The 12,324-nt window shown below is 34.0% G+C and overlaps 1 protein-coding gene across 1 annotated transcript in view; it reads right to left on the minus strand.

The window, feature by feature from the left end:
• Positions 1 to 4,553: 4,553 nt before the first annotated feature.
• Spata6 (spermatogenesis associated 6) overlaps positions 4,554 to 12,324 on the minus strand; it is a 121,382-nt gene continuing 113,611 nt past the window's right edge. Inside the window, exon 13 of the mRNA XM_077791295.1 lies at positions 4,554 to 4,823. Coding sequence (XP_077647421.1) covers positions 4,643 to 4,823 — 181 coding nt within the window. The 3' untranslated portion in view covers positions 4,554 to 4,642. The remainder of the gene's footprint in view (positions 4,824 to 12,324) is intronic.

Raw genomic sequence — 12,324 nt, forward strand, 5'->3', positions numbered from 1 at the left:
TTTCTTTAAAAGCCTGCTGCCCTTTTATATCTCCTTCTTTACCTTTTATAATGCATGTATTGGTTATTTGTACTGTCCCATTAATACTATATACTTTTCATTTTTCCCTCGAACTAAATAACCTATTTTTGAATTCAATAGTTTTTTCTTCTGTTGAAGTCTGATCTTGAAGCTCTCTATTGCATTTTTTAGTTCATTGTATTCTTCAGCTTGAGAATTTGTTGTACTTTATTCTCTTTGTTGGGTGTCTCAACATTTTGTTCATGGTTTGTTTTCCTGGTTTTGTTAAATAGTCTGTTATCTTACTGAGCTTCGCTAGAATAATTATTTTGAATTTTTACCAGGTAATTCATGTTTCACTTTCTTCCATTTGTTTAAGGTAAGTTAAAATGTATTGTATACTTTTGATGGTATCGTGTTTCCCTGTACTTGTGCATTGGAGTCATCAATTTGGAGAAATCAAATTTAACAGAATATCTTTGGAGGAGCATGAACATGCCATGGCACTGGGACTAGTGGTACATGTAGAACCAAATGAAGGGGCATGCCACAACTTCAGATCTGCAGGAGGGTAGGAGAAGTGGCACAATAGCTCAGGCAGCTGAGGTCTAAAACACTGACCATAGTGTGGTCCTCAGCAGTGAATACTGTGGGATTCTGTGGTATCCACAGGGGTTGTAGGGGTCCTTGGGGCTTTTGAGGCCAATGATGAGTACACCCACACAGGGAAATGACAGAGCTGATGATGTGAGTACATATGTTTGCAAAAGCTAGAGCCAGTAGTGGAGCAGTATAGTGGTACAAACCAGCAGTGTATCAACAGCAAGTACATATGCTATTGAGGGCTGGAAGAAGGCAAGCATACAGTGATACAAACCAGCAGTGCTTGTATATACTATGGCAAAAGCCAAGGCCAACTGAGTGCATACCTTCAGTAACAAGAACTGGTCACAGGCATATAAGGTAGTTAAAATTGGTATGGGTAATGGGGTCAGGGCCAGTTGTATGTAGTAACTGTACTGGAAACCAGTGTCAGTATGTCCACAGTGACACTGGCTGAAGTATCTCCTATTGGGGTAGGTAGTAGCTGAGGCACCTGGATCCATGAAGGCAAAAACCACAGTCTATCATAAACAAAAGTCATGGATGATCCAAGGCAATTGAGAAGGCTTTTGAGGTCCTCTGAGTCAAAGGCTACTGGGGTCCTCTCAAAGGTAGGCCACCTTGGAATGTCATATGTCCATATGACACAGAAATTCAACTTCTAGGTATGTACTCACAAGAAATGAAACAGTATGTCCACACAAAAATTGAATATTCATAGCAACATTTCAAAATGAGCCCAAAGTGAAAATTACCCAAATGTCTTATCAACTGAATAGATAAACAAAACATGATATATTCATACAATGAATTATTTACTAATAAAAAGGGATTAAATAATGAAACATGTTATATTTTGTATGAACCCTGAAAACATCTTAAGTGAAAGAATGTACACACAATAGGTCACATATTATATGCTTCCATTTATAGGAAATGTCCATAATAGGTAGAGAGACAGAAAGCAGATTAGTGTTTTCCAAGAGTTGAGGGGAGAGGGTAATGGAAAGTAATTGCTAATTGTTAAAGGATTTTTTTGGGGGGGGATGATATTTTGTAATTAGCTAGTAGTTATGTTTGCATAATTCTGGGAAATAGCAAAAACTACTTAATTATATACTTTGAGAGCTAATTATATCTTAATAAAGCTATTATTAGCAAGTAAACACAATGATCCTCCTCTACTTGCTCCTGGTTTTTAATCAGGAGCTTAATCTTTGAAATCAAATCACAACTACGCTGCCTAGGACCTTCCTGATCATACACATTAATCAATTGTACAATTATATAAATGTTAGACTGCTAAAAATATTATTTTAAATTAATTACTTCAATGCTTTATATGTGACAAAACTGAGTTTCTAGAAGGATAAATGATTTTAGGGTACCATAACTATTAGTAAAACCAGGAAAGATTCTCCCAATGGTATGTCATTATTTCTTGGCTAAATTAAATATTTTCTTTCCTAAAATTCCTTTTCTATTTAAAGAAGAAGATATATCAAAGGAAGAAAAAAATCTTACTTATATTTCATAGTAAGCCCAATGATTATTATCACATTTATGGGAAATAAAGGATAGGAATAAACAATTGCACCTTCCTGCTTCTATGAATAAGAAAATACAACTATATTAGTACTTAAAGGTTTTACTATTTTAAAACACTACAATACAATAAGTGAGAGTAATAGAACAACAAAGACCAATCCTTCCATTAGGAAATGGAAAATAATCAGATGCAGCAAAGATGCTGTATAACTAAGAATATGCTCTCATTCTTTATAGATATGCCAAATTTAATCCATAGGAAAATGGTCATCAGTTTCTAAATTTTCTTTTTTGAGTTCTACTTTTTGTGGCCCTTCTCTTAGCTAATAGCAGACATAGGCACAATAAGTAATTTTCATGTTACTTATTCAGAAGATTTTCTGTGATAGTATATAATATTGTCTTTGATATATAAATTTGTTATTTTCATTAAACAGCAACTTTTAAAACTGAAGAATTTTTCATCTTCTCCCAGAAAAAAACACTAATTTCCACTGAGGATATGCTTTTCTAAAAAGAGCATTCATTATTCAATGCTAAAATTCAAAAGCTTGTTGTGCAAAACATTATTTAACCTACAGCCAGAGGGTAACTCAGTATTTGTGTAGTGTTAGCATTTCATCAGTTGGTGTCCACATGTACCAGATAATATAGCACTTGGGGTGGAGCAATGGGGAGCTGGGGAAACAGGGAGTAGTGGCTGTAACAACATTGTTATATGCTCAATTTAGGTTAGGAAATTCTGGGTTAATTCAATAAATATTTAAGAAGCATCAATTATGAGGAAGACTTTCTACTAGATACTGTAAAAGGTTTATCCAGAATTTCTTAAAGTCTCCCACATGGTAGTTTTCAGTATGATTATGGAGACCCTAGGACCTAACTTGGCTGACAGCCCCAGTTTATAAGTGCTGCGCCCACACATTAATAACATCCCTTTTCATTCCTGCCATTCTACGTAGGACTCTATATGACACATACACATGCACCCACATGTGTGTGTTAAACCAACTTTCATAAAACTTACATGACCAATAAAAAAATTATATCTACATTCCTATAAACATCTCTTAGAACCATCGTCCTGGTCCACAGAACATGGTTTAACAGCCATACCATTCCCTTTATTTGACAGCTGAGGAAACTAAGGACTAGAGAATTAAAGAGATTCAACTAGAAAATGGCAGAGATGGGAGAAAGTCTAGGACTCCAGCTCATATTGCCATGTCCTTTTCGATATATCACAGATTGCTATACTAAAACATTCTTAACCTGAAGTTAAAAGTTCTATTGTTAGATAACACATGTATATTGTTTCCTAACACAAAGTTATCCAATTTCCCATTTTAATTTCAGTAGACTGCAAGTCATTTCTTTTTCTCTTTAAATCACAACTGTAGACTTAACCAATGATACAGTCAATGAGAAAATATCTTGTAGTCAACTCTTCAAGCTTGTAAATAAATTTTACTTATTTCAAACACTTTGTTTTCCCCTCATTCACTCTCTGGTGAATTTGGCATCTGACTTTTGTTTCATATCTTCAAAGTGTCACTGTATTCATAGATTATGTGTTGGATGGGAAATGAGGAGCTCATTTTATTATTCAACCAATAAGATTTTGAGTGTCTACTAAAAAGCACTCTGCCATATTATTTTATTCCCTATGGTTTCAAGTGTCCATTAAAGTGAGGCTACTTCAAAATACCAAAGAGTTTAACTTAAAAGTCCCTTATTTTTACTGAGTTTCTACATACTTGATGATATAGGCTATTTTCTGATTCTACTTGCATCAAAAGGCATGGCCCTAGAAGAAAACTGTGCAAAGCATTCTAAAAAATTAGTTATTCACGGTTTATACATGGCCGCTGCTATGTCTAACTCTTACTTACACATTTTAGGTATCTTATAAAGTAGTTTTTCTAAAGACGAACTAAAGAAAAGAGGAAGTAAATGATTATATAAGCTTTCTACCATCATGTATAACTAAAAAGAACAAATAAAAAACGAATTTTAAAAAAGCTATTTCTTATGAGCTAAGAAATATAGCTAGAAGAAAAGCAGAAACTATCAGTTAAAACAGGGTTTAAATTCTTGGGAAATTCATTTTATATAGTATATCTTTCTACTAATTTTTAAGTTAATATTAATTAAAAATAAAAAATACAAGGTGATTAGGGCAGAAGAACATTTCTAGAGAGAAACTGTTCAATTTGTAGATGTTGATATGAGATATATGTGAGAAGCATGCTCTCAGAGATTGAAGTGATTGTGTGGCATAGCTCTGACATCTGAAACAGCACAATCTCCTGAAATAAAAAAGGCTTGTTTATGAAAATGCACCATTTGAAGTAATAAACTTGATTCAGTGTTAACTATTTTACTCAATGAACCACCTGTTTTTAAAAAAAATGAATACAGATATTGATCACATCAAACGATTTCATTGAGAGGTTGACACGGACATTCACACAGTTTATCATGGATGGTCTCAGAAGCTTTCCTGTGTATGAGAAACAGAACTACAGGCCTTTTTGTATAAGTTCCTGTACATCTTGTCCATGCTGTTCTCAAAGACGGGTCGGTGGGATTTTCCCTTATTGTAAGAGGCTGCCCTGGACCAGTATTCACCATCATCCAAATGGAGAGAGCCATGTGGCCGCTGATATGAGCTATAAAAAAAGGATATAAACAATGGTGAAACCAAAAGGTTTAAAACAATGATAAAAGTAAATTAGAGGTAGTACTATTTAAACCTAACACTTTTTTTTTATGGGAGTGTGATACTTGGCAGAGGTGGGGAGGGGGACTGTGAACAATAAAATACGCTGAAGGTTCTGCATCAAATACTGACTCTCTAAAAGGGGAAACAGAACTATTTGTGTGAAACAGTTACAAAACAATGAAAATTTCATGTTAAGAGTTAAAAAGGAATTTAGAAAAACAGGTACGGCTTGGTAAAAGTAGCATACAGATGGTCTGGTATGACCAGTATGAGAATAGCCTTTTAAAGTCAGTCTGGAACTGTGGTACCTTGGGAAATTTATTTAACTACCTAGAGTCTCAGTTTTCTCAGCTATATTTTTACAATTGTTTAAAAATTAAAAATTATATATATATATACACATATATATTATTCTTTATAATATATATAAAGTTCATTGTATAGCACTTACCTCGAGCACAAAAGTTATTGAATAATATGAGGCATTGAATTAGATACTTTCTATAAATTTATCAATAAATATCATGACACAAGTGGATAGAGGTAGAAATTAAAACTAAGTGAGGTTAAATGATTTGCCTAAGAGCACTCAGCTAGAAAGTGACAGATGAGAAAGGAGACAGTCTGTGGCTCCAGAGCTTTTCTACTACACCACACTGCTATTGCCCTCAGGAAGATGGAAAAATGCAGACTGAAGATGAAACACTCATGAAAAATAAAAATAACACAGAAGAGTCTGACTTTGAAGTAACAAGGATCTACTATAGTTTTAAGCATCTGGAAAAAAACTAAAAAAACAGATATGTAACTAATGAAATAGATCAGGACTAGGTTAGGTGTAATATTCTTTGATGGGTTGGTAATATTTTTTGATAATATTTGTTGAAGATACTGAAGTTAAAATTCTACTGTCATGAACATTAATTTCTGGGTTTAACATAATTTGCTATAGATAAAACATCAATTTCTTCAGAAAATCTGAATTTTTTAAATAAATAAAATCAACCTACTTCAATAAGTGAAATACTTATTATAGATTAGAACACTCAAGTCTGTTAGAGATTATGACATTTGTGTCATATGAAACTGTATTTCTTGACCATTAAATGTGACACTTTCTTCATATACTTAGATCTTACTTCATGCAACCAATTTCTTACCCTGACTTATCAGTTCTATAATATTATTGCCATTGTCTGTGGCAAAATAGGAATTCTTGGAGCTCTTTATCTGTAAAGAGAATTTATTTGGCTTGATGTCAGTCTTCATTGTACATAAAAAAAATGATGACACAAAAAGGTATGGAACACATCCACATGATCACCCTTAAACCCTGACACTGTCAGTTGAGGATGTACAATAATGGAAATACTTACACATTAACTTTGTGTAAAGTTTGGCATGACCAAGTTAGAGGGATTATGCAACTTTAACCCATTAATTCTATTCCTAGATACCCAGAAAAATCTTTACACATGCATAACAATAAGTATGTATAAACTATTCATAATAACAATGTTGGGAACAACCTAAATATCTACATTAGAACAGATAAATAAAAATGTGATTTGTGTCCTATGCAATGGCACATACACACAGCACAGATATTGTCCTAAATAATAGCAGGGGATACGGCAGGAAACGTTAATACCTACAGCTGCATGAATAATTGTGTGTGAAAATGAAAAACAAGTAGGAAAAAAGCAAGCTGTGAATACTACACATAGTTATAATCACACTTATGTAAAGTTGGAAACAAGCACAATTAAATACATTATCACTTTTGGATGGGATACATGTGTGATATAACTCTAAAGAAGAATATGGCACAGCCACATCAATGTTTATAATAGCAGCACAATTCACAATAGCTAAACTGTGGAGCCAACCTAGATGCCCTTCAGTGGATGAATGGATTAAAAATGTGGCTTATATATACACAATGGAATTTTACTCAGCAATAAAAGAGAATAAAATCATGGCATTTGCAGGTAAATGGATGGTGTTGAAGAAGATAATGCTAAGTGAATTTAGCCAATCCTCCCCCCCAAAACAAATGCTGAATATTTTCTCTGATATAAGGAGGCAGACTCATAGTGGGATAGGGAGGGGGAGCATGGGAGGAATAGATGAATCCTAGATAGGGCCAAGGGGTGAGAGGGAAAGGGAGGGGGCATGGGGTTAGAAATGTTGGTGAAATGTGATGGACATCATTATCCAAAGTACATGTATGAAGACACAAATTGATGTCAACATAGTTTATATACAACCAGAGATATGAAAAGTTTTACTGTATATGTGTAATAAGAATTATAATGCATTCCACTGTAATTTATTTTTTAAAAAAATCAATAAAAAAGAATAAGAGCAAGATTAACAGAAAATTCATAGTAGCATTTATATCTGCGGAAAGAGATGAAACTTTTGAGGGTCATATGGCTTCAAAATTATGAGTTATTTTCCACTTCTTAAGCTAGATTGTTGAGTATCCATTTTATTGTTGTTAAGAATACATGAAACTTAATATTACTCAGCTATTGTTTATATTTCACAATAAAAAGTCTGAAAAACTTTACTTTCATATACCATGACAATAGGTCTCTTTACTTCTCCATACTTTGCTAGAATGGAATTCCTCCATACATTTTCTAGTATTTACTAGATCCTAGTGACTTTTCTTTACATTTGGTACCACTTTTTCACACTGGATAATTTTGAAAATGAGAGCATCTCTAGATTATTAAAAAGTATTTTAAAACATGATTATAATAATATATATTCATTCAGTTTCTAATAATATCAATAATCGTTACAATTTCCAAAAGACCTTAGCCATGTCTCAATGCTAATGCTTTGAGATAAGCAGCATATGTTTTTCATTAGCTGTGCACAAAAAACAATCTAGACAATTGAACATAATAATTTCTTTCATACAATTTCTCTCCAGGTCTAATTGCTGTTGTCACTTAAAAGACTTTAATAATTTGATTTATGGTATAAGAGAATCACACACACATTATGAGATATATCTGCATGTACCTCATACCTCTGCAAATATATTGACCAGCCTAATTTCTAGAAAGCCTCTGTCCCTCATCCTTAGGAAGTCTCATTTGTTTTTTTTTATTTATTTGTTTTCTGTTTTGTATTTGTCTTCTGTAAGTCGTTAATTACTATTTCACAAAAGGCAGATTCATTCCTCTCTTGCTGTCTGTTGTTCACAATTACCAACTAACAATGTACTTCTCCAAACTATGGTTGGTTTATTTGTTTGTTGTTGTTGTTGTTGTTGTTTTTAGTTTCCAGGCTAATTATAACCTAATAAACCTAATCAACTGAATTTTGAATTTTTCGTATATACCACTGCCCTGGTATTATCTGAAAGATAATATAAAGACTACCAACTTTTAAAATCATGGTATGGGTTCTTCCCAGTTTGTAAATTGAGCTCTTAACACACTTAATAAAGTACTATATTGCGATTAGACACAGATTTACTACTGCTTTGGTTGCATTAGACAATAAATGTCTCAAAGTTGCTTTAAAATATTATCTTAGTGGCTTGTAATAAAGAAATAAAATTCAGAAAGTCCTTTAGGACCAACTGTGATTCTGAAAAAGTTCTGTAAAGAAGAGCTAAAGTGGACAGAATAGATAATTCTAATGTTCTTTGGTCTGGAAAAATTTGGCAGGAAGTTTATTTTTACTTAAAATTTCAAAATTTTGCAATTTTGTAAACAGTAATGATAGCTTTCTGGATATTTATTTATGACATCTTGGTAGAGTCATAAAATTGATCATATAGTGACCAATGTAGAAGTAATGAAATTTATAATCAATCCTGTGTTGTTTAAAAGCATAAAGCCCAAATTTAAATTATTTAGCTTGAATTTCTGTTATAATTTTATAACCAAAATATTATATTGAGCATATTCCTACTATCAGTATCCTGGAAAATATGCACATCTAAATAGAAAGCAGTGGTTATCAATAGCAAATTTTATGAACAACACTGCTAAACAGTCATATTCTATTCTATTATTATTATTTTTCTCTCCTTTGTGGCCAACTCCTATCTATATAAAACATTACCCTCAACCTTTGTCTTTAAAATTAGGGCTAATGCTCAAAGAATGCATAACAATGTAGAGAACTTTAAATATTCTGAAAACTGAGGAAATATGAAGTATATGTAGAATGTACTAAAAAGAAAAGAAAAAAGAGCATCCTAGGGAACTGGGACTTGGCAGGCTATCATAGCAAATGACTAAAAATTTTCTAGAAAATAAAACTCAAAATTGAGAAGCAAGCCCATAAAGTTAGTAGATTCCTTCTGCAAGCCACCTAGAAACCACAGAATTAAAAGTAAGGAGTCATTTATTGATTCTTTGAGAAAACTGTCTTTCTAATGAGTTTCATGCACAAAGGTGATGGCAGACATGGGGCAATTATCATGAATATCAAATGCTTGGAAGATGAAATAACAAATGCTCTATTTTCCCATTCTTCTTTTCCTGCAGAAAACATTGAGTATCTGCTATACTCTGTGGATGATGACCATAATGTACATCTAGAGTATAAGATAATCTTAAATCATGAGCAAAATATTTTTTACTAAGAAAAAATCAAAAGAAATAATTTATTTTAATTAATATGATCAATGTGATAAATTTTCATTATACTTTTAATTCTTTAAACATGGTTTCCTCTAGCTCTTTGAACTCAGTTGCCTTGATCTGCTGAATTCAACATTGATGACTCCTCAGATACAGATTCTAACAATTCATTTTTCATATAATATGGGTCATACTTTCATGTTTCTTAAAATGTCTCAAAATTTTTGTTGAAAATGACATTTTTGGTGGGGGGTGGTATTGGGGATGGAACTCAGGGGCACACAACCACTGAGCCACATCCCCATTTTGTATATTATTTAGAGACAGGGTCTCACTGAGTTGCTTAGCACTTCACTGCTGCTAAGGCTGACTTTGAACTCGGAACCCTCCTGTCTCAGCCTTCTGAGCTACTGGGATTAGAGGCATGTGCCACCATATTTGTAGCAACTCTGGATTCTGACTTCTCTGCCAAGATTATTACATTTTATTTTACTTGTTTAAAGATTTGCTTGGACTGATACTCTGTATTCTTATTTCTCTCTCCCTGTATAGTTGCTGGTGTCCTTTGCTACTTTAAAAAAATTTGTTCCTATTTGGGTTTTTTTTTTTTGGGGGGGGGGGCGGATACCAGGGATTGAACTCTGGGTCACTCAACCACTGAGCCACATCCCCAGCCCTATTTTGTATTTTTATTTAGAGACAAGATCTCACTGAGTTGCTTAGCACCTCACCACTGCTGAGGCTGACTTTGAACTCATGATCCTCCTGCCTCAGCTTCCCAAACTGCTTAGATTATAGGCGGCGAGCCTGGCTTCTTAGGGACTACACCTGGGTTAGCATGGCTTAGCGACCAAGAAACAATTGGTCAGAGCCTGTAAACCTATAAGGCTTCCATTTTTTGTCAGTGGATCTGTAAGTGGCTTGGAGAATATATTCAGTTTATCCAGTTTATAAGCTTGTTCTGGATTTTATTTACTGCCTTTCTCAGGCTTCACACTCAGTTGTGAATTATTGGCTTGCCAGGCCCCTTCCTAGTCCCTTACAATCATAACAGGTTTATGCATACATATAACCTTCCAAACAACCATAAATAAGCAGAACTTTATCAAGGCCCACTTTGGTTATCTGGTTCCTGAATCTTTATTGTTTGTCCTAAGCATTAAGACTCTAGGCCCTTCCCTGACTGCCAGTAGGATCATTATTGCTTCTGCTCATGCCCCAACACCTGGCTCCATGTAAACTTCCTGGTCTTTTAACTTGACTGCTTTAGTAGTGCTTTTGTGCCACAGAGCTAGGGAGCCAGTGGCTGTGGGGGGAGGATGAAATCTCTAAGTTAAAATGTCACACTCCCATGGTTTAGTAGATTTTCTAGACAAATGTTTCTCAATCTGTTACATGTCTTTGGTCAATTCCCAAGTTTTAAAATTGTTCTTGATAATTCTGGTCAGTTTTATTGTTTCTTTTGTAGGAAGGAATATGCTGAGCTCTTCACTTCATTCCAGAGGTCCATATAGACTTCCTCTTAACAACTGTCAATGGGCACAGGAAGAAGGCTAATTAAAAAGCTGAGACCCAAATTACCTCTTTACTTTTGCTGTTGGAAGCCTCAACAATGGGGTAATTAATGTAGGTTCTCTCATCTTTAATATGAGAAAAGTCAAATGAGAGTAGATTCTTGGCTTAGTATATAATATGACTTGGGAATAAAACTCAAATAATATTTTGGTCAATAATATGAAAGAAAAGCACTCAGGAAAGATTTTAAAGGACTGACTACTCCCTCCTACTGCGTATGAGAGGGGTGGCAAGGATTATAAAGTGATCTCAAAAATGTACAAGCAGAACTTTTCTGATATTCTCCTTTACTCTCTCATATGAGGCGCCTGGGAAATTTAAAAATCTTAGTCATTAACATTGATTGATAAACTAGAAAAAGAATCAATATTGAATTTTATGGCAAATTTTAAATCAAGAGCATTGCTTTTTAAAATATGATATTAGAATCATCTATGGTATTTCTTAAAATGTATACTTTTAGATCTCATCTATATGCAGGAACTAGAATCTACAGGGTAGGAGGTAGAAATCAATATTTTTAAGAAACAACTCAAGCAATTAGTATGTACCCAAAAGTTTGAAAATCAGACCCTTTCCGGTATCATTCCTAGTCTCACCCCTCACCCAAATTATAATTAATTATATGGATTAAGCACCCCACATTGGGAAGGTAATTCATATAACAGTCTAGGGAATAAAGCTAAAAGAACAAAGAATTTAAGATAACCTCTTTTAAGATATGTGCTCTCTTAACCTTAGTTTTCCTCTTTGGATAACTCCTCCTTCAATTCATTCATAACATAAAACATACATTGATGGGAGGCCCAGGTTACCTCTTGCTTGGGAGGCAGTAAAACTATTGGCAATGTTGTCACACTCATGCTGGTGTAAGGAACAAAAGGAGATGTTCATAGATGTTCTAGCCTCATTTACTGATGGTAAAGATCAGCAATTTGGTTATTCAAAATCCCAAATCCACTATTTGCAGCTCTTAAATTTGTTCTTGAGGAATCTTATGATGGTAAAAGCTCTATAGTAATCAGTGGTATGATGCTTTGACAGCATACACCCACAATTTACAGTTTTTGTTTGGTTTTGCTTTAATTTTGGTACTGGGGATTGAATGCAGGGATGCTTAACCACTGAGCTACATCTCCAGACCTTTCTACTTTTTATTTTGAGACAGGGTATCACTAAGTTGCTGAGGCTGGCCTCAAACTTGTGATCCTCCTGCCTCAGTCTCCTGAGTTACTGAGATTACAAGCATATACTACC

The sequence above is a fragment of the Urocitellus parryii genome, chromosome 11, assembly GCF_045843805.1.
Source record: "Urocitellus parryii isolate mUroPar1 chromosome 11, mUroPar1.hap1, whole genome shotgun sequence".
In the NCBI taxonomy this organism is placed as follows: Eukaryota; Metazoa; Chordata; class Mammalia; order Rodentia; family Sciuridae; genus Urocitellus; species Urocitellus parryii.